General features: G+C 51.8%; 10 protein-coding genes across 10 annotated transcripts; 5 read left to right on the forward strand and 5 right to left on the reverse strand.

The window, feature by feature from the left end:
- Positions 1-626: 626 nt before the first annotated feature.
- IAQ61_009908 (uncharacterized protein) lies at positions 627-3916 on the forward strand (the record flags this gene model as incomplete). The annotated part of the gene is made up of 2 exons (XM_003837781.2): positions 627-1344; positions 1391-3916. The coding sequence occupies exons 1-2, from the start codon at positions 817-819 to the stop codon at positions 3914-3916; spliced, it is 3054 nt and encodes a 1017-aa protein (XP_003837829.2). The 5' UTR covers positions 627-816.
- A 3449-nt stretch (positions 3917-7365) lies between these two features.
- Positions 7366-7864, forward strand: IAQ61_009909 (uncharacterized protein; the record flags this gene model as incomplete). The annotated part of the gene is made up of 5 exons (XM_066098586.1): positions 7366-7485; positions 7533-7556; positions 7612-7725; positions 7789-7803; positions 7853-7864. 5 exons carry the CDS (start codon positions 7366-7368, stop codon positions 7862-7864), a joined length of 285 nt encoding a protein of 94 aa, XP_065951413.1.
- A 361-nt stretch (positions 7865-8225) lies between these two features.
- On the reverse strand, positions 8226-10409 carry IAQ61_009910 (uncharacterized protein; the record flags this gene model as incomplete). The annotated part of the gene is made up of 1 exon (XM_003837778.2): positions 8226-10409. The coding sequence occupies one exon, from the start codon at positions 10407-10409 to the stop codon at positions 8226-8228; it is 2184 nt and encodes a 727-aa protein (XP_003837826.2).
- A 438-nt stretch (positions 10410-10847) lies between these two features.
- Positions 10848-11956, reverse strand: IAQ61_009911 (uncharacterized protein; the record flags this gene model as incomplete). Its single annotated transcript, XM_003837777.2, has 2 exons — positions 10848-11565; positions 11862-11956. Coding segments are annotated over 2 exons (813 nt in total), but the record flags the coding sequence as incomplete, so codon positions are not given.
- A 740-nt stretch (positions 11957-12696) lies between these two features.
- Positions 12697-13241, forward strand: IAQ61_009912 (uncharacterized protein; the record flags this gene model as incomplete). Its single annotated transcript, XM_003837776.2, has 2 exons — positions 12697-12801; positions 12960-13241. Coding segments are annotated over 2 exons (387 nt in total), but the record flags the coding sequence as incomplete, so codon positions are not given.
- A 221-nt stretch (positions 13242-13462) lies between these two features.
- IAQ61_009913 (uncharacterized protein) lies at positions 13463-14390 on the forward strand (the record flags this gene model as incomplete). Its single annotated transcript, XM_066098587.1, has 4 exons — positions 13463-13467; positions 13725-14142; positions 14193-14206; positions 14378-14390. 4 exons carry the CDS (start codon positions 13463-13465, stop codon positions 14388-14390), a joined length of 450 nt encoding a protein of 149 aa, XP_065951414.1.
- A 51-nt stretch (positions 14391-14441) lies between these two features.
- Positions 14442-15294, forward strand: IAQ61_009914 (uncharacterized protein; the record flags this gene model as incomplete). The annotated part of the gene is made up of 3 exons (XM_003837775.1): positions 14442-14495; positions 14557-14979; positions 15031-15294. The coding sequence occupies 3 exons, from the start codon at positions 14442-14444 to the stop codon at positions 15292-15294; spliced, it is 741 nt and encodes a 246-aa protein (XP_003837823.1).
- Positions 15295-16187: 893 nt separating this feature from the next.
- On the reverse strand, positions 16188-16484 carry IAQ61_009915 (uncharacterized protein; the record flags this gene model as incomplete). Its single annotated transcript, XM_066098588.1, has 1 exon — positions 16188-16484. One exon carries the CDS (start codon positions 16482-16484, stop codon positions 16188-16190), a length of 297 nt encoding a protein of 98 aa, XP_065951415.1.
- A 99-nt stretch (positions 16485-16583) lies between these two features.
- IAQ61_009916 (uncharacterized protein) lies at positions 16584-18113 on the reverse strand (the record flags this gene model as incomplete). The annotated part of the gene is made up of 1 exon (XM_003837773.1): positions 16584-18113. The coding sequence occupies one exon, from the start codon at positions 18111-18113 to the stop codon at positions 16584-16586; it is 1530 nt and encodes a 509-aa protein (XP_003837821.1).
- A 616-nt stretch (positions 18114-18729) lies between these two features.
- Positions 18730-24945, reverse strand: IAQ61_009917 (uncharacterized protein; the record flags this gene model as incomplete). The annotated part of the gene is made up of 3 exons (XM_003837772.2): positions 18730-18792; positions 18887-24284; positions 24386-24945. Coding segments are annotated over 3 exons (6021 nt in total), but the record flags the coding sequence as incomplete, so codon positions are not given.
- Positions 24946-26031: the final 1086 nt, after the last annotated feature.

Genomic DNA, 26031 nt, shown 5'->3' on the forward strand with positions numbered 1-26031 from the left:
TGTTTACCATACGTACCTAGGTCCATGGTAGACTACCTTGAAATCCTGGGGGAAATACCAGATCCTCTTCTAGGAACATGAAGCGAAGGGGTTGCTGAACTACAGTGAATCTTACCTAACCTACTACCAGCAATAGGTACCTCTGCGACAGATCACTTCATTCACTTCATCCCTCGGATATACCTACCATGGTCATCCAAACAAATGCCATGGTTCCTGGAGCTGTGAATGACTAGTAAGTACCAGTACCTATGGCAACCACCCGGCTTCATCATTCGCATGCTAAACTCCATGGTAGACTTGTACCTTTGCCACTGATAGATCGCAAAAGAATGAGAGAGCGGACAAAATGCATGGCCCAACTCGAGAAATTTTGCCACTGATTCCACGATTACCAGCGTCAAACTCCAACGAGATGTCAGCATGTCAGGTTTGCATGGTGCCTCCATGATGCGGCGGATGTAGCCAGCAGGATTTCGGATTTCCTTGCACCGAGCCCTTTCGATCTCGATCTCGAACATGTCCAAGCTGAGCCTACTCTACGACGGGATAAGCGCATGTTGGACACCTCGCATTCTGAAAACCAGGACCGTAATCATCTGATCGCAAACACAATTACCATCACCACAAAAATCGGGACTTTTGGGTTATTCCCATCCAACCAACTTTGACGATTGGTCAGGCTGTTCTGAAGAAGGATTGTCGCAAACCCCAAGCTCACTACCGGTACTGGTACCTAGGCACTGGACCGGCCATTCTGGACACCATTTGCACCACTGCAAATGCTAGGCAGTGATAGATTGTGAGCGCAACTCGATGCTTCCCTCAAGTAGTCAGCGCGCTTCTTTCTTCCCACGGGCCGATGCAGCAATTCTTCATTCTAAACACCCCTCACCTGCTCTGACCGAACGACCAACCGTTGTTGCACCCATTCTCGATCTGGCCAATGTCGATAAGCCTCTCTCCGCCTGGTCTGTCCATGTCGCACAGTCAATCTATCCAAGAAGAGAGGATGTTTGGGCGCCGGCTCCCATTCCGGAGAAGCTGAACGGCATGGGTCCATGCGTGGCTGACCGCTATCTCTTTCCCATCCTGACTCGCAACGAACGGCTCAGACTGACCATGATGTATTACTACACGAGGGATACTCTCGCAGACGATGAACTCATCTCTAGGCTGCAAGAAAAGGTCCATCTGGCCAAAGAGACCGTCGGATGGGAATTTGTCATAGCTGGTCTGCTGGATCACAATACCTACACACGAGTGGTAACCGTCGGTTTGCCGTTGGCAGTCTTGCCTCGTCGTGAGAGTACCTGTGCGCACACAGTGAACCAGCCACCAGGTGTAGGTGCCATCCGAATACTTCTCTGACAGAAGCTGAATTGTCCAGACAGTCTTTACATTGCTGAACATGGTCGACGACTGGCGATTTAAAGAGTCACCTCATGTCGAACAAGGCGGCCTTCGGGCGTATGCTGGCGTGCCACTAAGATTTGAAACCGAATTCGGTGATCATGTCGTCTTTGGATCGCTCTGTGTGGCCTCAAACTCGGAACAGGAGCGGCTCACAATCGCCCAGCAAAGATCACTTGCCCGTCTTGCCGACTGGGTCGTTGCCGACATTGTTCACAGTGCAAGAGCGCGACGTCAGCGCGATCGAAGACGAATGCTGGATATGCTCGCCAAAGCACAGAACCAGTGTGATGAGGGCGAGAATATGGAAGATGCAATCCCACTGCTGTTGCGGGAAGTTTATCCGTCTACGACTGTTTGTATCCACCGCACAGTAGATGGGCAGATTGTACTAGAAGGAGGCACTGCATTCGCAGCCTCCGATCTAGAGCAGGGACTCTGGGAAGACTGTGACTATTTCGATTCCGTTATTGAAGAGCGCAATCATGCGGACATGGTCGCCCCACGGATTGTGCGCGTCATTGCGACACAGTGCGCGAGCCAGCGGATACCAACATTTCTTGTTGTGGGCTCGAAAGACTTCAGAATGGTATTCGATGATGTTGATGCATGGTTTGTCGAAATGTGCGCAACTACATTGTGTCGTTTCTGGCATGGCACAGCGCTGAAAGAAGCCTTGTCTGCGAAAGAGAATTTCTTGCGTGGCATTACCCATCAACTTCGAACACCTATTCACGGCATCCTAGGCTCGGTGGAACTGTTGACAGAGGAGTTAAAATCGCTCGGCGTAGTATCGGCCACGGCTGGATCAACTCCGGAAGGCTCACCAGCAGCCGAGCAGGTCGATCCATACATTTATATCAAAACGATACAGGCATCCGCGCGAGAACTCATTACCACCATAAATAGCTTGATCAAACTCAATCAGTGGGCCGATATTGCCCAAGCCGAACGAGTTGTGGCGTTGCACACCGTCTCTGACATCGAGATGGAGCTCCTGAACGAGACGACGGTTGCCTTGCCAGACGATCTTTCTACGAGACCGTCAATCATCTTCCAACATGACTTTCCGCCGAATCTCGACATGCTGGCACTCGATATGCGTCTCTTCCTCGATTCTATACAGCCGCTCGTGTTGGATGCAGCACAAAACAGTGCGGGTGGGGTCGTAGGGGTGACATTGTCCCTCACAGAGGACAACCAGTCGCTCATCGTCGACGTCGAGGACAATGGATGCGGGATTGCCACGAGCGACTACAAGAGAATTTTTGATGCATATGAAAAGGTCGATATGCGCACAATGGATTCTGGCCTAGGTCTTACCCTGGCCTGTAAATCGGCCACGCTTCTGAATGGTCATATCGCCCTAGTGAGTTCCTTCCCATGTCAAGGTTCACACTTTCGAGCTACTTTCCCCGATCCTATATGTGCGAGTTCTTTTCCGCGAGATACCCAATTGAGAGATAACCTTGTCCGGCTTCCATCCACCTATCATAGACTCTCTTGTTCCACCCGGACAACAGTACTGGGGCAATATTTCAGCAAATACCTTACCAACAAAGGCTATGCGGAGGCCACCACACCTGATGGCTCCTTTCTGATACTGGATTACACGCCCGATCTTACCAAGCTCTATAATCACCTCTCTGGAATGAATACCTCACAGGTGGCCATTTGTCTAGTACCAGAGTCTGCCTATTTCCTCAACTTCGGAGCTAAGCGCATAAGGCAACAAAACAACGTCGTATACGTCCAGGGACCCTTTCTACCCACGATCCTAGATGAAGCACTCCACCTAGCCAACTCGATATTGGCAGAATGCCCATCTACGACGCTTGATCCAGGAAGCTCCGCCTTCGGAGAAGGCATTGCGCTCATCCCGTCTTCCCATCCACCTATCCCAAATCTAGACAGCCCACCAGAACCTGGCCCTCATAAACCCGCTTCTCTATCATCTTCCCAGCCTCTGCAAACTGACCTCGTGCAGTCGGTCGAAACTTTACACATTACAACTCCCCCACCGCCTCCCGTGCACCCCTCCACATGCTCCACTAAACCACTCACCCTCCTCGTCGACGATAACGCAATCAACCTCCGCCTCCTAGAAATGTACTGCAACCGCCGCAACATCCCCTACCGCACCGCAACCGACGGCCAAAAAGCAATCGACCTCTTCTCCGCCTCGCTCGCTACCCCTGCCTCTAACCCCGATTCGCCGCCACACCAACCCGGCTCCGCTTCCCCTCCTCCTCCATTCAAGCTCATCTTGATGGACCTACAGATGCCCGTCTGCGACGGAATCGATGCCACAGCCCGCATTCGCAGGCTTGAGGCAAAGTACAAGCGCGCTCGGACTGTGCTCTGCATCGTCACAGGCCAGGACACGCCGGCTGATCGCGCGAATGCGGATAGGGCGGGGGCAGATGGGTATTTGGTTAAGCCGGTGGGGCCGAGGGTTTTGGATCAGTGGGTGAGGCGGTGGTTTCCTGGTGTTGAGGTTTAGGGGGGGAGGATGGGTGGGGTGTGGTGGGATGGTATGGTAGCATGCATATATACATGTATACATGAATCTTTTTTTTTGACAACATTTCCTACTTGCCCATGCTACACACACACACACACACACACATAATCGCTATACGCACAAGATATCCCACATCCTCCTACACCAATCCCATAACAAAATACGTAACCTCAGCCCCCCGATGCAAATAGCCTACACCCAGAGCTAACGCAACTTTAATACTAACGCCGTAAGAAGCTTAGCTAGTGAAGTATGAAGGTGATGTAGCTTACTGTTGTCTTTAAGGTGATTAATTTTTCGGTTACGAGCAGTAGGGATGTTACTGGCTGGAATTGATGCGGTATTGGATTAAGATTTTAGTGTAAATGGGTTGGTTTGGTGTTGGAGTGGGTTGTTTACTGGGTGAGGTGGTAGGGTGTGGGGGGTTAGGTGTAGAAGATGCTGTGTCAGGGCACAAGGTATTGAATACAAACGATGCTGTGTCAGCGAACAAGTTATCCAATACAAGAGATGCCGTGTGCGGGGGAATATTCTGTCCTGGAAAATAAACGTGACGTCTATGCGGAAAGGGTTGCTGACGATGCGGGGAAAATGAAGCACCGAAACGGCTTTGAAGAAGTTCAAGCGTGGAATTGTATAGGCCGTGTACAACACACCTACAACACCCTTTGCATATAAAGTTACCTCTGAATCTCGTCCCACCTGCTCATAATCCCCCAATCCAAATTCGGAAATTGAAAAATAAACTTGCTGGCGTACATATTACATGCAGCGACCCGTCTTACTAGTCATTAGAGTCCGAGTCGGGGATCTATCATCTATGCTAGATTGTAAGGAGATGGCTAGATAGGCGTACAGCAATGGGCTGGTGGAAGTCGGTGTAATATGGCAACTATCATCATAGGATTGAGTGCATTTATCTAAGATTTTAGAGCCGGCAGATTGGTTTGGTTGTAGCCTGTGGATCTCATAGGGCGAGGAAGGTTGGGCATGTGGCGTGCAATTAACTAACAGTGGCCGAATGGGGCCGAAAGCCCGCCAGCAGTAAAACTGTGATAGGCCTTAGCTTGTATCATATTCATAGTAGTGACTGTGAGTGACGTGAGGAGGGGCGCAATGCAAACATGTGGATCTGATTATTTTTTTCAAGATGGACTTTTATCACCGTCATCACATGCTCTTACCAACTGGTTAACTTTCCGACAAATATTTGTTCCTGTTCTTTGACGCTAAGGACCGAGAGTACAAAGTTAGATTACACAAATTAGGACCGCAACGCTGGATATGACTGTGTTTCACATTCAGTAGCCACTAACTAACTGATTAGATGACTGTATGCGGTGAATCGGGGCTTTTTAGTAAATATACAAATGCCCCCCTCGTAACCAAACTGCAGAATCAACTTTGCTTCCTCTTTACCCAATATCACTCAATTAGCTACCATTATGAAGCTATCTCTTGTTACTGCTTTGCTGGCCCAGGCCGTAGTAGTAGTCTCTACGTCGTGGAAAACTCAATATTGCCTGTATAAGGAAGCTACACTTGCCTCAGGATACAGCTGCACAGTATGTATTACCCAGTTCCATGTATCAAAACAGCACTAATAGAAGTAGGGGGATAATAACGTTCCATTATGTGTATGTTAACGGGTGGTCAACACTCTCAAGAATACACTCTTAACTCCAGCATAGTGCGGTGGCGGTGGTACAAAACCCGGGAACCAGTATTTTGAGAGATTGTGCAAGCCGATTATAGCCGACGAGGATTGGGTGTTCCCGGGCTGCGCTAGTGATACAGGTGTCAGTCCTTACCAAAGTCTCTCCATTTTTCAGAACTGTATGCTAATGAAATCACATGCAGACTATCTACTGCGTATGGCCTATTGTCTCGACACTGATGATGGAACCTATTTTACTAACAATTGACAGTGTCAGAAAACTTATTTTTAAAAGTGCTCACCCGTGGGTCTACTTGCAGGGGAAAATTAGGGTCGTGCTCACAGAGATTGGAAACTCTGTATTCTACATATTTACATACAAATGTATAATAAATTGTACAGTAATCAATGCACCCCCTAAGTTTCTTTGATAGTTCTATCTCTTGGTACTTATCAACTCGATGTCAAGTCCACCTCTACTACTACCGCTACCCATCTACAAAACTAAAAGCACTCAACCTGGCCATATTAGGACTTAATCCCACCTAATAAGCTCTGCTTACTAGTAAATAGTATAAGGGGCTCACTGCGGGCCAGTAATCTAAGCCGAAGGCAGGCATATAAAGTTCAAAAATTGAATATAGGGGTTGCGTACCGGTAAGCGCCCCTCAGGGGAGCACTTCTGCCTGATACCATAGTAACTCGATCGCCCGGGGAAGGACGGGCTGTCCATTCGGTTGTGAGGGCTATGATACAAGACGGTCACAAACTGCCCATATTGGGACTGTATGGTTTGCCAAGCGGTTTCCTCTTAAGTTTTCAAAGTAACATTAGTTTCAGTACATCAAATCTGTGCGTGTTTTGTCCAGCTAATTTCCTGGGTCGACGAGGCAGTATCATGGTGTCTCGTAGTCTCACGATTACTTTTATCATTGGAGCTTTTGTTACTCATTCTGTCGGTCAAGTAGCAGCCTGTCGAGCGATAAATGGTCTAGACAACGCAGCAAAATACAGTCATTCCTGTATATGTTAGGAGGGGTGGTCAACTTGCGTGTTTCCCCGGATGATGGCCAATCTTGATCAATGTGAGACCTGAAAGCTATAAACATGGAGAGAGTCGTTGCAGGAGCTTCGCCAACAAAAGTTTAGAATTGTCTCTTTGGGTGCTCGTATGAGGCTTACCAAATGCCTGCTGTATGGACGCAGTAGGTAGGCACATCCTACCGGTATTCCACAAGTACAAATCGGGAATCTTTCTCCTGACCCATTTCCCAAGCTCGCACACCTTGAAACAAGTAAAAAATGGCTGCTCAAACAGGCGGTAAAACAAATAGAAATCGCATGTCCTTCCGGATGTGTCTTCCAAGACCTTGGCATAGTTCGTGCGCTGTATGTAGATGAAAGTTATGGGGACGGCTATCCGTTATCGGGCCGGTCGAGCAAGGAACAAATGTTGAGACCGGGCTGCCGGTCCTCGAACTCTTTTTTTATTCGTTAGAAAAATTGGTAGGTCACCCTTCTAGAGACTGTCTGAAACAGAAACTCGTATTTCAAGAGACTGTAATATAGTTAAATTTCTAGAGCAATATACGACTCTTTACAAGGCCGAGCTTTGTACACCCTGACTCTGTTAGAAGATTTACGCTGATGGGAGTAGTTATGTAGACGGCTAGTTATAAAATGCCTCTCATATCCTCTCTAAATACTTCGCCCACATCCATCTAGATACTCCATCCATAATTCTACGCCTTGCGCAATATCAGCCACAATCATGAAGCTACTCGTGGTCACAGCTTTGTTAGCTCAGGTTCTAATCCCATCTGTGCTGGCGCGTGATTATCGTTATTGCGAAGGCAATAAATATAACCTCCCGTCGGGGTTGTCTTGTAGAGTATGTATTAGTCCCCAGCAAAACTTATCGGACGCTAACAGGAGCAGGATCCAACATGGACTTCATTCTGTGTACGTTAACTCATTGAATAAAACGTACTTGAGTGAGAGCTAAACAACAGAACAGTGCACGAAAGAACAGGACGCGATCCGGAACATCTATCGAGGAAAATGTTCCGAACCGTGGACTGAAGCGAACGGTGGCGAAACAGCAACTCACTGGTGCGACTCCAGCAATCGTGTAAGTTTTCTCCTGCCGATTGTTTCACGTCTTGTGACTGCGTGCTAACGAAGTCCCGTGTAGATTGAAGCTCTCTGTGTAAGTTATATTGTCTCTAACACTTATTCTATCTACTAATACTTGACAGTGCTCGCCATAGTTCAAGGACAAAAAGTCCACATCCTCTACGCCGCAATAAATGAACTCTGCTTAGACCCAGGAATCGGGGGCTACCAATGAGATTTGTACACAGCATGGATGAGAGTGAGGCTGTGGTTTGGTTTCTGAATGCAGTGAGAGGAGAAGACATGAATAGGCTAGATTGGATGAATTCCATCACGGTGGATGCCAGGTATGCATTCTACACTAGTCGACACCCGTGGTGTTGAATCGAGTTTGTAAATAATAATTTTTTACTGTGGTTGGGCTTCACCCAAGTCTTCTCCTCCTTCCTCACCAGCGAGCCTTTCTTCCGGATCTTCGGAGGCTGCGTCTTGAGCTGGTGTGGCACCTTGTTGAATCTACTCCTCAACCTGGTCTGCAAACTGCGCTTCCGCTTCCGTCTCCTCTGCCCCCACCTGCTCGCCATCCCTCTCATCAGTCCTCTCCATCATCCGCCTCCCGGCACCAGTAATCTCTCCAAATCCATGCTGCTGAACCAAGCGCCGCCTCTGTAGTAAAACCCTCTGAACATGCGCCGCGATTCTACGATTGAAACGGTTCGCCATATCTCCAAATCCCAGAGGTGGGCCCAGCGTCCTAACCCGCGTTTCTGGAAAAGACCTGGCGATCCGTCGGCGACTACTGGGCCTGGTGCGGCTGACACCACGATCTTGGGTCAAAGGGCCCGAGTTTCTTGCAGAAGATCTGTGAGGCGTTTGGGGTTGGGTGCCTGGATGGCAGATAGGGTAAGGGCATGTTGGAGCAGTGCCTGGCATGACCACGTTTTGTGAAGACGAGTTGGGAGGAAATGTTGTCCTTGATCTAGCACGCAAATTCTGCGCGTTCCATGGACTGTTACGCCAATTTTGTACGTCCCATGGATTGTAGGTCCTAGTCTGTGAGAAGTTGCTAGACGCGTTCCCGGCATCCGCTGGCGAGCGATTCTCCCTGTCCGCGAAAGTCCCAGTCTGGAAAGGCGAGAGAGGTACAGGTGAGTCCAGATCGCGCATCAAGTCTTGAATTATGGACTGGGTATGGCGTATCCTATAGTTCATTGTCAGAAAGGGTGAAGGAGGTATGCTTGGTTGCGATTCACGCGCAGAGGCCTGGTTGCTTGGATGGCTATGAGAAAATCGCTCGTCAGTGTTGGCTTGTTGGAACAGATTGGATCGCGAGGGACTTTCGACATAATCAGTCGTCAAGCTGCCCGTGGGCAATGGGAGGAAGTGCCGCCTCATTGCGATCATCCCATCGGGAGATTCTTCTCTTATGGGCGCTGTTGGGGAAGGGGAGATTTCTTTCACTGTTGGGTAGGCATGATCTCTTCTTGACATAGGCCTGGCAATAATCGCATGGAAGGGGTTGTTGGGAAGGTCATTAGGCACGCCTAATCTTCCTCTTCCTCTACCACTGGGTAGCAGGGCTCCATTGGAGGATCCTCCTCTCCGGATTGATGAGTGTCCAGTGGGCGAACTACTGTGGGGATAATTGTTCTGGAAAGACTGTGGGAGTGGGTATAGGGGTGATTGGTGTGTGAGAGTTTCGTTAACTAAGCCAGTGGTCATCTGATGATGGGAGTTAGATGGCCCCGGTAATTGTACCTCTGAAGCAGACGGCCCTGATGATTGCGCGCTTGAAGCAGCTGGTCCCGGTGAATGCCCGCTCGAAGCAGCTGGTCCCGGTGAATGCCCGCTCGAAGCAGCTGGTCCCGGTGAATGCCCGCTCGAAGCAGCTGGTCCCGGTGAATGCCCGCTCGAAGCAGCTGGTCCTGGTGATTGCATGTTCGAAGCAGATGGCTCCGATGGCTGTACCGTAGAAGCAGATGGTCTTTGTGAATTCCCGTTCGAAGGGGATGATTCGGATGAATGTACGCTCGAAGTAGACGGCTCTGGCGCTTGCGCGTTCGAAGCAGACGGTCCCGATGCTTGCACACCCTCAGCCGTTGTCCCTGATTCTTCCTCACCCTCAGCCACTGGCCCTAACTCTTCCTCACCCTCAGCCACTGGCCCTAACTCTTCCTCACCCTCAGCCACTGGCCCTAACTCTTCCTCACCCTCAGCCACTGGCCCTAATTCTTCTACACCCTCAGCAACTGCTCCCAACCCATCATCTCCATCTCGACCCTGCATCCTCGCATCCTCGACCTCCTCCTCCCCCTCCTCATCCGCACTCGACCCCCACTCCACCACCAACGGCTCATACTCTGGCTCCAAAAAAAGCACTCGCCTACACATGGGACACTTATTTCTGAGCCCGAGCACGGCAAACTCCGTCAGCAGACAGGGACGGCAGAAGCAGTGTCCACAGCGTGCTAGGCGGACTGGATAGTGGGCTTCTAGGGCTAATTGAAAGGCGGCATCGAGGGTGATGTATTGAGTTATGGGTGGGGTTTGGGTTGGGAGGGCGGGTGGGGGGGGTGGTGGGACAGGGCAGTGTCTGTAGCAGATGTCGCAGCAGTCGAGGTCGGTGGTCATGGGTGGCATTCCTTGATAGAGGAAAGTCTCAAAGTTAGGGAGGGGTAGGGTGGTGTTTGAGTCGGTCATGTTAAATGAGGTGGTAGTGAATGTGGATGTGATATGATATGTTTGGTGGTAGTTGATAGTGGTTTCAGTGGTGATGTTGGAGAGAAGAAGTGTGGAGTGGAGGGAATGGATGTCAGCTGTGAAGACTATGTGGAAGTATTGGGCTTTTCGTGGGTCTGGAAGGCGTGGTATAGTATATGGATGCGCGTTGATGGGAAGGTGAGGACCGTGTTGTGAAGACAGCAGTAACACTCCACAACGTATTCGATTGTACTTGCCTCGTTTGCTTCAAATTTCGCTAGTAATTCATCAAATCATTACCATATATGTGGAGAGTATGGCCAGGATGCTTCCAGCAACCTGCGAATGTGTGCTGTGCAAAATGCGGCCACCGACTCATGATACTCCATCGCGGGTGCTTCATCTCCATCGTGCGATGTCCACCCTTCATTTCCTTCACTATTCCAAAACCCTCTTATCCTCATCGTCCTCATCAACCCCCATGGCCTCATGCGCATCGAATTCCTCTTCTTCGTCATCATCGTCATCACCACCAACATCCAACTCGTCGCCATTGTCGAGCCAATCCTGCTCCGCCATTTCAAATTGGTCCCTCCTCGTCTCCTCTTGATTCTTCTGCATCATCACAACGGCCTCCAAATCCTGCTTCCTGATGCGCTGCGCAAGTAAGCTCACGATGCGGTCCACGCCATACCTGTGGCCCAGCGAGCGAATGACAACATCGATGTCTTCTTGGGTGATGCGAGGAATGTGGACTTGGAAGAGGGTGCGTGAGCAGGTCGGGCAGGTGTTGCTGACGTTGAGCCAGGCGGAGAGACATTCGAGGCCTAGGGTGTGACCGCAGGATTCGATACGCAGGGCGGGGTGAGAAGGGGGAGTTGATGTCGTGATGTGAGGGCGGAGAGCTAGAGGGTCTTTGCAGATGACGCAGTCCTGGGAGACGTGGGCTGGGGAGGGCGTGATGGGTTGGACGCCAAGGCGTAGAAATTGGGATTTGGAGGGAAAGATTGCCATGATGATGACGGCTCTTGGTCTGATGCGTGGTGTCTTGGGCTGAGGGTGAATTGTGGTATGGCGGTGACGTTTGGCTTGACGCGCGGTGTTTTGGGCTTGAACTGTAACGAAAATTGTACCATGATATGGCGCAAAAAGAATACTAGTTCAATCTGTCGTTGTTCGAATACTGGGCAGTGATTGAGAGACGCAGGGTGAGGGTAATTAGAGGAGGTGCGGTTGAAATAAGCTGAGTAGTCTACGGCGTTTAGTGAGGGTGGACAGTGAGCGATGATAGTATTATTATAGTGAAAGAGGACATATGCGACTTGTTCAAAGCCTGTCGTTCAAAGCCTGCATGACGGACGATGCACTACGCTCCAGCGCGACCATTTGGCGACATGAGTGTATTCCAAGGACGAATGTCAAGAGAGGATACCGGTACTGTCGTAAACTCACTTGGTAGCAGCTTGCTTCTCCCTGGGTTCTGCTGCATTAACGGTAAAGAAGGCAATAGTCGTGTTGCTAAGAAAGATTGGACTTGATACTTCCCACCTACATGTCATGGTGTTTAGTTTTACTTGGTCAAATAGCGAGGCCAACATCGCATGTTGAAATCAAGAACAAGGGAGCTGAGACGTCGTCTGAAGCCAAAAGCCAACATCTCCAAGTGAAGTGCAAAAATGATTGGGGATGTAGTTTGTAGAGGTCAAAAGCGGGAAAAAGGTAACTAGAAGCTGTACCCCAGATGTTCAAACTCTGTAGTTCTGTTTTGTTTTATATGAATGTAATATTTTTTCAAAAAAAGAAAACATGAATGGGTAGTGGGTCGGGCCGTACATGTCCATCCACATGATAGCGTAAAGTGCGATTTGGGCATGTTTTGCACAGAGTTTGAGGAGTGGGAATTTAAACAATGGTGCAAGGCGATCTTGTGGCATGTTGCATGTTGCATGTTGCATGTTGCATGTTGCATGTTGCATGTTGCCATTTTGATGCCTTTCGCCTGCAATGTGTGTGGGGGTCAAAGTTTGTGACAATTTGGCGAGCCCGCAAGCGGATGCAGGCTAGCGTCATGCAGCTGACAAAGCCATTTCTTCTTCGCCTTTTTCACATGTGCACACTGGAAATTAGGGAAAAGAGGCGCAGTCGTGACAAGCAACACAGATCCCGCGTCACTTCCAAACCCTTGGGCTTTTTAATCTCGTCTCCCCATGTCTCCCTTTCCCATCCATTGGCAGGGTACATGCTGACTCTCCCAGCGAAACTTCTACTACTTAGACCACCGACCCAGAGGACCATGTACTCACTCTGCTGCAAAGCTCACATTGCAACCGGCATTCGTCTGTCTCACTGGATCGGGAGACGCGACGTGTCGTCTTTTCCGGTGAGGGTGGCCGTGAGTCATAGGCTGGGCTTGGTGGCGGAGATGACCGGCCGCTGCCCGATGCACAGCCAGCATCCAGCCAAACAACGACTTACCGTAGCTACCCTACCGGCTGCCCAAGATTTCTGAAGAGTAGTCGCTGCTTTGTCGGTCTCCTTATCGCGTCCCAGGCATGCTTGTCCTCGCTTTTCTGCGACCCTTCTCTTCTTATTTGTCGTCGTCTGCACGCCCACCTACCGCACCCGTTGTCGACTTGGGTTGTTGCTCGAGTGCATGCCGCACGCGGTGGGAACACGCCGCACGTTGCACCTTGTCTCAGAGAAAGGGCACACATTCCAGGGCGGCGGCAACAGAGGAGCCCGTCGCCAGTGGCAAGAAGAACACCAGCACAACCACGACACGGTTGGGCGATGCATGGGCGAAGAAATTTTTCACTGTCGCCGTCGCCGTTTGAAATCGTCGGTGCGGCAAATGAGGCGACGAGAGTGAGTGGTCGAAGCTGGAAGCGAATTCGGGCAGGGGGGGGGGGGCTATGGCTGGTTGCGGGTCAGAGCGTCATCGCTGGTAATGGGAAGGAGCGACAGAGCCCCCCCAAATCTCTCCTGGTAGGCTGCTCCTGCCTTGTCTGCGCGCGTCCATGTCGCGACGCGTTCTTCACCAATGACAACACAACATGGGGTTGGTTGTTGCTGCTGATGCTGCTATTGCTGGTTGAAACGCGTATTGACACACCGTGACAACAAGCAAACAGGTACCTAGTACCTAGGGACAAGGAAGGAAGAAGAAGAGTTCGGCTTTCCACCCTTTGTGCATGACTGGGCTGGGGGGGGGAAGGCAGCCGCCCCTTTTCTGGCCTCAGAATCTTCTGGCGCGCTAAAGCAGCGGGCGAGGCTAAGCCGCATTGGCACACCATCCCTGTCGCTGGTGGCGCACAGACGGATTTCGGAGGCAGGCTGCAACGCCTATAAAGAGGAGGGCTCCCCCCATCATTTCGCAGCCTTTTCCGACTTGCTCCTGTCGCCGCCTCACGTCAACCTCGCCGCACAACCCCCCACGCCGCAGCCCGAAAACATTCGTTCTCAGCCTGCGCGCCCTCTTAATACTTGCGACTCGGGACTCATTTGCGTGCTGATATTGCTGCACCTTGTTGCTCTCTCGGCGGCCGAGAAAGTAAATTATTTCGCGGTTGGCGCTAGCCTCTTTGGTCTGCGACGGCATTCGGAGATCCCGCCTCGCAGTCGCGTCCCCAGTCCATCCCTACGCCAAAGGCTTGCTGGCTTCGCTTTTGGTCTCTCAGCCCACTCACCATCACTGACTCCTACCATCGACTGTCCCATCAGACAGCTTCGAGCCGTTGGCGACAAGATCTTGTCAGCGTTTGCGAGGGACACATTCGATTGTAGCTCTCCTGCGTCCGGTACTTGCTCCACCCAACCTGCACGCCTTATAGACCCTCTTCCACATACCCACCCCATTGGTGGTGTCGACCGACGTCCGCACTCTCGCGCGACCACGTCGTCGCCCCTTGGCTTGACATCCGCTGCCGCTCTCGCTGTGCCGCTCCAAAACTTTGTTCTGACCTGCGCAGTCTGCCAAGATAATATCTCTTCTCTCGAGCTCACACTCGGATACCATCCTCAATTAATATCATCATGGATCCCAACTCTCTCGTCTCTCACCCGTCCACCGCCGCACAGGCCAAGACGGTAAGATAGTGATGTGCTCGCTTTTTGTCTCCTAACCCTTTTTCTGACATGCTCTCTTTAGTTTGTGGCTCCAGGCTCCCTCGCGTTCCCAAACAGCGCGGACCTGACCCCACCTTCTTCTGAGAAGAATGCGCAACAGGATGCCAACAACGCGAACGGTGTTGCGACTCCTGCGGCTACTCCCGATACCAATGGTCAAGTACCCTCTGGGATCGTGCCGACTCTTCAGAACATCGTGGCTACCGTCAACCTCTCTGCTCGCCTTGACCTCAAGACGATTGCTCTGCACGCCCGCAACGCCGAGTACAACCCGAAGCGTTTTGCTGCGGTCATCATGCGTATCCGTGAACCCAAGACGACGGCTCTGGTCTTTGCGAGTGGCAAGATGGTTGTGACGGGTGCCAAGTCTGAAGATGATAGCCGCCTCGCTTCCCGCAAATATGCGCGGATCATCCAGAAGTTGGGGTTCAATGCAAAGTTCACCGTACGTTGTGCTGGCTCCACCACGGCCTGTCCATGCTAATTGTGGTGATAGGACTTCAAGATCCAGAACATCGTTGGCTCCTGTGACATCAAGTTCCCCATTCGCTTGGAGGGTCTTGCCTCACGCCATCACACCTTCTCATCTTACGAACCTGAGCTCTTCCCCGGTCTCATTTACCGCATGATGAAGCCCAAGATTGTCTTGCTCATCTTCGTCAGCGGCAAAATTGTGCTCACGGGTGCCAAGGTCCGTGAGGAGATTTACCAGGCCTTTGAGTTGATCTACCCTGTCTTGTCCGACTTCCGCAAGTCGTGAAGAAGCACCGTCAGTCACCACAAGGTGCAACCACAGAGCTCGGACTAGCCGTGAATGGCAACCACTCCAGCTCTTTTCTTCTACATACCTATTGTCCCTTTATTTGCGGCATTGCATGGCGTTATGGTGGGCTGTGGCTTTCAAAATTCCCATCCAAAACATTCTCGAAACGATTAGACATCGATCTCAATGTGGGGGAGCACGAACTTGTCTCCAGTAATGAATGAGCACAGGGGCTTTCCTCTTTTCAAAACACGGGTACGATTATTTCGGGCGAGTATGGGCTAGCAGGTCGATTTGTTGGCCGATTGGGTGCGTGCCACACTTGACGATTCCGAGATTGTTTCTTACCGCTACTTGTCGAACAGGGCACAGAGTAATGTGTTTGGGCGCAGGCGTAAAAGTCTGGTGCCCGAGAGAGGCTCGTCAAGGGTTGACGATAGGACACCTGAGCCTTCTCCTGGATTTGTTTTTTTTATCCAGCATCTGAGTATCATGGCTGTCATAGACTTGCTTACCTCTGTCTGTGGAGGGTTGATGGCCAAGCATCAATGTCATACGTGATATCTAACACGACTGTTGTGACGCGACTTGATGTGTGCATGTGATGATGACTTCAATTTTGCACGCTGCACCGCCTATGTCCTTTTGCAACTCAACAGGACCATGGCTGTCTTGGCCTTTTTTGCTCTTCAGCAGGAGAGATGGAGTAGTAGGTATCTCTAATTCAGACAGTGAGTGGACTTGCTGCATGTTAGATGGACAGAATAATGCCCTGTCTTGTACATCTTGCTGGCTTGACTGCACTCTACTTTCAAGACTGCGACGTTTTCATGTAGTATTTTTCAGAACTTGGGAGTTAAGAGTCTTTGTCTCGCTTCTCTCTTTACTTCTTACTCCATGCTCCTTATACTCGCTTCGCATCTCGCACCTCGCATGCCCCGCTCTACCTCTTCTCGCTTCTCATTACTTCTCATTACTTGTTTGACTCGAGACTTCTTCTTCTTCTTCTTCTTCTCCTCCTCTCCTCCCCTCCCATTTCCGCTCCCCGTCCTCCGCCTCTCCCACTGCACCCCAGCCGCGCCCAACAGCCTCAAAACGCAACGTACTGCCTGAAAGTCAGTCCTGAGTCCTGGGACCTGGCTTTGTATACCAAGAGCGCATAGCATAATACATGCCACAATAGCCATGCAGGGCAACACAGCCAACACAAACAGCACCATCTCACACCTCGCGCTTCGTGTCCCGCGGTTGAAAAAAAGTCATGCGTATAAACGTAATCCCCCCCTTCACCCAGCCTCGAAATAATACCGATACGGCATCCCGAACCCATCGCCCGCACCACCACCACCCCCAGCCCCAGCACGCAACCGAATAACCGAGCGCGCACTCGCGGCCAACGACGCACTGGATCCCGATCGCGCACTCGAGCCCGAATCCAACCCGTCTCTTCTCGCTGGCCAGCGATGAATCCTCACACTGCCTGTTTCAGAGTCAGAGGCGGCGGAGCGCAGTGAGGGGCTTGGGGTTGTGTGGGGGAAGGAGGAGGAGGAAGAGGAGTGGCGCGGAGGGAGGTGGGAGCGGGGTGTTGCATAGGAAGGTGGATGGTGGGTTGAAGGGGCTGTGTGGAGGGTGTGGAGGCTTGGGTTGCTGGTGAGGCTTGCGGGGGGAGTGGTGCTGTTATTGTCATTATCGTTGTCGTCGGTGTCGGGGTAAGATGGTGTCGAGTTTTGACGGTGGAGTTGTGGGGTTCGGTATGGCATGTGTGAGTTTGATGAACGACTGTTGCTGCTGCTCCTACTGCTATCCAGCGATGATTCCGTGGGTGCTAGACTGCGGGTATCCGATGCGAGACTCTGTGCGCGCGCCTCCTCGACGACGTCCGGGTCGAGTTGCGTCATGCCGTTGAGTATGTCTGCGAAAATGGCCATGAGCGAGCGAAACTCCGGTTCGGTGAGGCTGTTGCAGGAGAAGCGCGCGGATTCGTATTGGGCGAGGAAAGCGGGGCCGAGGGATGGGGGGTTGAGCAGGCCAAAGGAAGAGAGACGGGCGAGGTATTCGCGAAGACCCATTGCGCGGGGGCGTTGGAGGAGGGTGACGATTTGTGCGTCGGGGAGGGGTGGCGCGTTGGCTGGGTATTGCTGCATGTCATAGTATTCGAGGGCGGGATCGGGGGGTGCCAGAGAGACGGCTTTGGCTTCAATGAGGTTGGGGAGTTCACATATTACGCTCCAGTATTGGAGATTTGGCAGATCGGGCGACGCAGGAGAAGCCCAGCCTGGATGCGAGATGTGGCCCCACGGCGGGGATTTGGGATCGATATGGAGGACGGTCGCTTCCGGTGCGCGATGATGGCCTTTTGATTTCGCCTTCTTCTCCTTGGCCTTTTCCTTGTTACTCTCCTCGCTGTACAGCCTCTGCACCCCCTCGGCATCACTTTCTTCCTCCTCGATCTGTCCAAACTCTCCCCGCACATCCCTCGGTCTGCTATCCCACGCCACAACCGCACTCCTCCTCAGATGCCTGACAATCATTCGGCGGACACCCGTTCCCACCTCTCCCTCCTCAACTGGTAGATATCCCTTTGGAATCGCCGCCAACACCGTCCTATTCGTGTATATGCGCGTCGAGTAAATGAGCAAGACAATGATTCCCGTGAGCAGGTAAACCCCACCAATCACAAAAAGCTTCTGGATCTCGCTCGTGCGGATGGACTGGTAGATGGTATCGCCAGGGCTCACGCAGAGTAGCAAGAGGGTGAGAACAAGGAGGGTCGTATAGGTAGTCGAGTACCAGATACGGAATAAGGGGATGCGCATGATGGCGGCCGGAGGCTGGTGGAGTGCGCAGCGAGCAAGGGATGCATCGGGTGACGGGGTTTGATTAGTATAGATGATGATTAGAAATTAAGACTCTTTCGCGCGCTGGTGGTGTTACATGGTCGGAGAGGAGAGAACGGGGGATGATGGGTGGGGGTGTTGTTGATGTGATGATGTTGGAGTAGGGCAGGCGCCAAGGCACTGACGCATGTGCGCGCGCATATTACATGCATTCGCGTTAAACCCGTTCTTCGGAAATATCGGCATCCACCCGCCCCTGTAAGTAACATCACCTATGTCTCAGATCCCAGATCCTGACAAGATAGACTGTTGACTGTTGACCTGTTGACCTGTTCTAGTCCTACATCCCTATCGCCGATCCATTGCCACAGTTTCCACCCTGGCGCCAGTCATACATAATACAGCGTCATGCTAAAACATGTTCATCCTCCGACTCGGCAATCCAGAGCTCTCTATGCTTCTGGTATGGAACCATGTACCCATTCAATCATCCGTGATGCCTTTGAGCCCATAGTCTAACCACTCTTCCTTGCCCACGCGTCAATCCATCCCCAAAACAACCACACTTGATCTATATCAAACCCAACACTTTCTCTCAAGCAAAATAGCTCTTCCAAAGCACACCCTCTAGATCCTCCAACTGCTCTTGTTCAAACGCCTGTTCAACCGTTAGCTTTTCTCTCCTCTTGCCAGAACAACAACCTCATCACCATCCATCAATCACAAGCACGGCAGGGAAAGATTCGACTTACCTTGACATCAACATGCCACGTATCCTGCCTCGTCTTCTTGAAATCCGCAAGTACACTCTTGACACTCTTGCCTACCATACCCGGGTCCCCAGCTGCCTTCCTCGCAAGCGTCGCAAGCACATCAGGCAGCCACGCCGGCGGCGGACTCTGGTAAGGAAACGCCTGAATCAGGGATCCAAGCCCCAACACGGCCGCATGGCGCGTGAGCACCAACTTGCTCTGCTCCGGTGTCGGCGTACCCGGTATCCGAGACTTGGGAAGAGGGTTCCTGACCAGTTGCTTGGTGAAGCGTTCTTTGAGCGTCGAGACCTGGCGGTCGCGGAACGCGAGGGGCGAGCAGCGAATCATGCCCGACAAAGTGGTTCCCGCACCCATCCGGACTTCGAGTTGGACGTCTGAGAGCATGGCCGAGACGCAATCGAACATGTTTTGCTGCTGTTCTTCGCTCATGACGAAGAGGCGGCGAAAGTACAGGACTTGGATATTGATGAGGATGCGCAGGCGCTGGTGCCAGGATGTTGCTGTGCGACCAATGCGTATCAGGGCTGCGATGAAGGATGCGTCTTCACCTTGACGGTGAGGAATATTAGGTAGATGCCGGAAGACGTGGTAGGCGAGGGATTGGAGCTCGGGGTCTTCTTTGATGTCCATCATGTGGAGCAGTTGTTCCATGAAAACATCAGGGAAAAACTTAGTGAGTGATATGCATTCGTATGAAGAGAGTGTCGAGTCGAGCCAGAGGAGGACAGTCTTGCCACCAGACGTGTAAGATGATGGGGTTTGTTGACCCGCAGGACGTTGCTGGCGCCAGGCCTCCAGGCGCTCAAACGTTTCGGTGATGGTGCGGCTGAATTCTTCGGTAGGCTGGTAGGGACGTACACCGATTGAAGAAGCTTCTTTTTGCGCTTTGATCAAGGTATCGACATCCTTGTATGATTCGTGATAGCGTGTACGGTATATGGTTGCAATAGTCAACCCCATGGCCTCACGCACGCCCTTGTACGGATGATCGAGATGCTTCATCAGGTCTTCAAGGATTGGCTTCTCTAGACGGAAATGCCAGCCAGCATCCGTAATGGCTTGAGTAAGTAGATTGACTTTGGAGCTCTCCTTGAAAGCCGCATTAGACTCCATGTCGAGACGGAAGCTGGCGAGCCAGTCGACCAAGGGCCATCCTCGGCGTGGATCCTTGGACTGAAGCACGACGTGGAGGAATGTAGTCCAGTAGCCGGAATTCTCAGGTGTCAGGCCGTCTTGGAAAACCCCACGGACGATCGGGAAGACATATTCCCAGACTTCTTCACGATGCTCAGGCTTGAGGTCTGGTGCGCAGGAAAGCAGTGCTGCCATAATCTCCGCAGTTGCGCGATGCTGATGCTTGTCGCTGCCATCGCCATATACAGACTGCGTCAGATCCTTTATGTCTTCAAAGGTCGCCTCCGTCAAACCACAGAAGATAAGATCAAATGAATGCGTCAGCAGCATTGCGCTCGACATGCGGAAGCGGTCTGCACTATTGTCTCGCGGCTCCTGCTTCATGAAGGCGAAGTAGTTTGAGAACCACGATCGTGTCAAATGTTTTGCAATCTTCTTGCGGACTTCATCTTCGACATTATCATAGGACAATTGAGGTGCATTCGGCTTGAACCCAGTCATGGTCTTGTTCCAGACCAACCATCCAGGGTAGTCAAAGTCGATGTAGTATTTGGCTTCTGGCTGTGCAAACGAAGCGAGGTACTCTTCAGTCCAGTTGGGGTCATCGGGTCTGGTAGGTATTGTGACCTTATCAGGTAGTTCTTCCTTGCCCAGCAGGTACTTCTCGTAGTCGTGACCAGTAATTGCACGCGTTTGGATGACGGAGAACAAGCCAATCAAAGCCCCAGCATACAACCCACGTAAGCTAGGGTGCTGGTCGATCGTGCCCTTGGTGACCAGGTCGATCATCTCATCGGAAGCAATCGAGTCATAACGCATGCCCAGATTGATCATGATTGCTGCCGTCCGACTAACTTTTTTCCAGTGTTCCGTGTTGGCAATAGCAACAAGTTCTTTTGACAACTCTGCCTTCTTGCTTTCGATGCGAGCCCGCTTCTTCTTGATAAAGTCACGTCGCTTCGCAATCTTCAACTCGATGCTATTGTTCTCGCTGGGATCAATAGCGTATGTGATCGCCTTGACAGAATCCGGCGACATGATGACCATGCGTTCCGTCGCCTTGCCCATGTCCATGATTTGGAATGTTGCGTTTGTGGCGAGTTTCTGTACCGAAGGCTTGTCGGCTCCAGTCACGTCAATGAAGGCCTTTATTAATTTGGGAGTAAATCGCCAATCTCGGCTTATGGTCTTTGCAAGACTACCAAACAAGAGAGCAAACATGGCACCCTTAATGCGCGGATAATCGCTCTCCGCTACCGCTTTGACGAAGGCGTCTAATAGCGGTGGAATGACGAGCGGCCTAGCACCCAGTATGCACTTGACGGCAGATTCATTTGCGGTCTGTGCTGTGCGTCGGATCTCTGTGTAGAGAGATATGCTTGACTCGGCAAGATCCAGCAGTAGCCGCTTATCAAGATCTGTCTTCGGGCGAGGCGTGGCATTGTGACGAAGTCGCTGAAGATGATATACGTTTGCACGTCGTACCAACAAAGGTCGTGGATATTGCTTTCTCAGTCCGCTAAACTTGAACGCTTGCTCATCATTTTCCAGTAACCTAGAGATCCTGTCCAGGACGTGAGCAGAGCGTTCGATGCCAACGTCGATAAACCACGAGCGGTAGGCGTTGTAAAGCGAATTGAAACAGGGCACATCATCTGGTTGCTTCTCAATCAGGAAGCGATGCACATTGTGCAGTACCTCACCAATTTGATGGCGCAGATCGTGGATGAGAGTGTAGTTCTTGTCAGTGCGGCGGAGTGGGTATCCAGACTCGTACTGAAAAGTGGGTTTGACTTCCTCATCTTCAGCCTCTTCCAGGCCAGCATCACCGTCGTCGACAGCTTCTGTGTCCATGGAATCAGGATCATTCTTCGTCTCAGCATCACTTCCCTCGCTTTGGTCGTGCTTTACGTCAAAGAGGACGGAGATGCCAGAAATAATGAGCCGGAGCAAAACCAAGTTCCTCGAAACCTCATCCGACCAGTCTTTGCCAGTGCCCTCACGCTTGATTGGTGGATCAGACTGAGTCAGTGCAGTAAGAGCTTTCATGGCACTATTAGAGTGCGTCTCAAAGAGCTTGACCGCAAAGTCAATCTCTTCTGCGTTGGGAGAATGCCACTTGATCTTCATCTCCTTCACATCCATCTGCCGACCCCACGACTCTGTTGACAAGCCCTGCTCAAGCTCATCGTCTTCGTAGATGGAGTAATCGACAGTGTAGGTGCATGTCAAGTTGAGCAACAAATGATGGATGAAGTTGGAGACGTGAACAGTAGGCGTACCACGGCACTTTTGCTGCATATACTCTGCAATCTCGAACAACTCGTCTTTCCATTCAAGAACGGCGTCGCCAACATGAACGACACACATACTAAGAATACTAAGATTCCACACGAGTGCACGATCGCGAGGAAGAACCTCCGTACCAGTCGTTCGTGTTGAGCCAGCACCAATATCTTCAATCTCGGTACGAATACCGGCAAAGAGATGTGGCAAGAGACGCTTCAAAGCCTTCTCAGGATTAATCTTCACCAGACTATTGCAGATGAAGGCAATAGCATCCCGAGCCTGGTGGATGACATGATTCGTAATAAAGTTGGCAATCTTATCCAATGCGACATCATAGAGCTCAGGCGAGAGGGCCGCGAGTAATGGTGTGAAGGCAGCGGGCAGGTGATTGACCACATATTCTTCTGGCGATCCAGTGCGAACCCTAGACGCATCCGGCAGATTTTCCAAGAGTGTGAAGACACGACCGAGGAAGGAGATGAGAAATTCATTCAGCCCAGTGGTCGAGGACTTCAAGATCATCGCCTCGTCCTCATCGCTGAGCTCCTTGTCGTAGTCGATTTCGACATTTCCACCACTACTCTCGAGGCGCTCCACTTGTTCTGTGATCCATTGTACAGCCAGTCCAGTGTCACCACCAACGTCCGACATGGGCGAAGTTGCGCCATCTCGGGAAGCGTCTGCGCCCGAAGCCTTCTTCGCCTTTGTCAAATCATGGAAGGGAACGAGGTAGCACACACCCTGTACGTATTGTAGCGTGTGCAAGGTCTTTTCCAGGTCATTGGCGTCTATGCCAGGAAGTGCAAGCCCGAGCACCGAGGTGACGTGGCAGCGAAAGCCTTTTGTCTTGGCCATGACCTTGGAAAGCATGTGCAACGCTCGGATGGACGAGATGGTCCGATGCACCTCAACAAGCCCCTGCATCGCTGGATAGATTCGGTGTAATGCGCCAGGTAGAATGAGGTTGGGCTCCAGATAAGCCAAGCTCTGCAGGGTAGACAAGGCGTATTGCACAGCTTTGTCACTCTTTGAGAAGATGCCCATGAAGGTCACATCGCGCAAACAGAGCACGAAACGCCGCTTGACTGCGTCATTCAGCCTTCTGTCTTGAGGCACGTCCATCTCGCCACTGTGCTCCCGGTTCCAACGCAAAACGAAGAAGTCGGCCAAGTAGTACACAAACTGGGACAATGGCCTCGTCCAGCTGCCAGAATTGGAAGGATGGAAGAAGGTCTCTACTGCCTGAACGAGGCCTTCAAGCTTCGTCAGCACAGAATCTGGGCTCTCTACACACGCTGGGGACAGCGACATGGAGATGATGCGGGCAATGTGATGCGTAGATGGGTGCTTCCGAGGATCACGATCCAGCATCACGGCCAAACCTGCTCCTAGATCCACTACCGGACTGTATGCTGATGTTGCCTGGCCCACGGGAATCTCGAGCAGCCTCAAGATCGCCGTGAAGATCTGAGAAGACTGTTCTGCAGTGAAGACGCCGTATTGTGAGAATGGAACGTGTGCTGCTGTCAGGCTGTCCCTAGCCAACCTTGAGAGGGTGTCGAGATAGTGTGCATCAAACAGTCTCGAGCGGTTGACCAACGACCAGAGGTGGAAAAATGTGGGCAGGTACTCTTGTGGTAATAGTTGGGCCATGTCCTCTGGCGCTGGATGTGTGGGAAGCAGGAGATTGAGTAAGCCGACTACGACGAAGGCGTTTTCCGTAAAGGACGTGCTGAAAAATGGCAGAAGTTCTTGAAATATGGCAGGTATCTCCTTGGGATCGAAGTAGAGTTGCGCAAAGGTGCACATTTTGGTCAAGGTTCGGATGTTACGCTTGACATTGGGCGGATGCGAGCCTCCCGACTCGGAGGGCAAGACGAAGAGCTTCAGCTCACGGTAGAGCGGCCGCCAATCGAGAACGAGGTCCTTGGCGGGCCTCAGATAGTGTTTGCGCCTGCCACATGTCAGTCCCTGTTGTCACAATTGGATGGTGTAATGAGTGAGTGAGTGAGTGTGTGTGTGTGTGTTGTGTATGACGCCATGTCCAAGACTCACTTTGTCAAGACCATGAACATGCTCGCAAAGCGCTCCGCCACCAAATAATCTAGGCCTGGAGCCAGCGCCAGCTCGTAGTAGAGATTGACCAGCTTCACGCGCGTGCTGCGGGGCAGGTCAAACTTGAGCGACAGCCATCCTCGAATCTCGCGCGTCCAATGTACGGCGCCCGGCGCAAAGTCACCGGCGGAGACGGCGATGTAGAGGTGCTTGAGACATGTGTTGAGGCTCTCCTCGCGCTCTGCCTGGTCCTCGGATTGATAGGGCAGGTACTTGTCGTAGGGAAATGTCCGCGGGCGACTCCTCTCGTCTTCGCCATGGAGGCTGCCGTTCGACTGCCGCCAGTCGCCGCCTGGTGAGGTCGCACCAGATGTGTTGGGCCCAGAGCCGCTGTCAAGGGCGCCCATGAGCTGTGAGATTCGTTCGCTGACTGCCATGATGCCGGGTACCAGGTTGACAGGTACAATAGGGCCGCCGTTGCAGTGGGGGAAGAAGGGGGGGGGGGGAAGACGTGGGGGGGTCGGAGGGGAGGGGAGGGGGCGCGAGGTTGTAGAAGCGTGCCTATGGGGCGGGGGAGGTGTTTTCGTGGGGTGCAGTCATCAAACGACAGCTAGCAATGCGCAATCAGGGCTGCGTAAGCTTGTTGATGTGTATAGTTCTCGGCTGTGTGCCAATGTTGAGTTAGCAATGACGGCTGTAGAAGGCAAGTCATGTATGTAGGCCGAGCGGGAATGAACGAACGAAGTCGATGGTTTGGGAAGGTAGAGTACCGGTCCCTATGGGTACCGTACCATACGAAACAGGGCCGAGCAGTACGTAGAGTACCTACCTAGTGTAGGGAGGTAGTGGTAATGAAAGCCCGTTTTGGAAGAACGTTTTAATACAACAAGAACAACAACACAATAACATACACTGTCTGGCGTCGAGGGATGCACCCTCTAGAAATGATGGTTGCGCTGGGGCGATGGGCAGTTGAAGCTTGAGCTTCTTCTTTTGTGTTTTTATTTTATGTTTATGCTTTGCTCTTTGCTGAGTTGACGACGGACAAGAAGGTGGAAGGGCAGGCTCGAATGCAATGCAGTGCAACCGTGGTTACAGTTGGTTCCAATGTCTGGCGTTTCCTGCTGCTGGTGGCCGGCGCCTCTCTCGTCCCCTCCTATCAAAAGTCTGGGCCAGGTTCCAAGGTAGGATAGGGTAGCTAGATACCTAGGTAAGGGTCAACACTGCCTACTAGTAGAAGCTTGGGCACACATGCACTCGCTCGAGTCTCGCCCCCCTACGCAAGCCCTGCCTCGAGTGTGCTCGGTGGTCAGTGCTTACTGTGCAGCGGCAATAGGCGAAAGAGAAAGAGAGAGAAAAAGGTGGTGGTGGACAACGCTCGAGATATGGCCTGCCAAGGGAATGGGATGGATGGATGGATGATGGAGGGACACAGGACTGGGGACGGGAACTAGAAATGCAATAACTAGGTAAAAAGGCTATATGAGGTGATAGGATAGCTACACACCTTACCTTACCCCATCACGACTGCAAGACCACACGTCCAACTTTATACCTACCTGCTGGCACTGCTTCGTAGCCTTCTCGCCGGGACCTCTCCGCCAGGCATACGCAGACGGGCAATCAATCCACCGGGCACTTGAGTA

This window comes from Plenodomus lingam, assembly GCF_022343315.1.
Source record: "Plenodomus lingam strain CAN1 chromosome Unknown contig_7, whole genome shotgun sequence".
Lineage (NCBI taxonomy): Eukaryota > Fungi > Ascomycota > Dothideomycetes > Pleosporales > Leptosphaeriaceae > Plenodomus > Plenodomus lingam.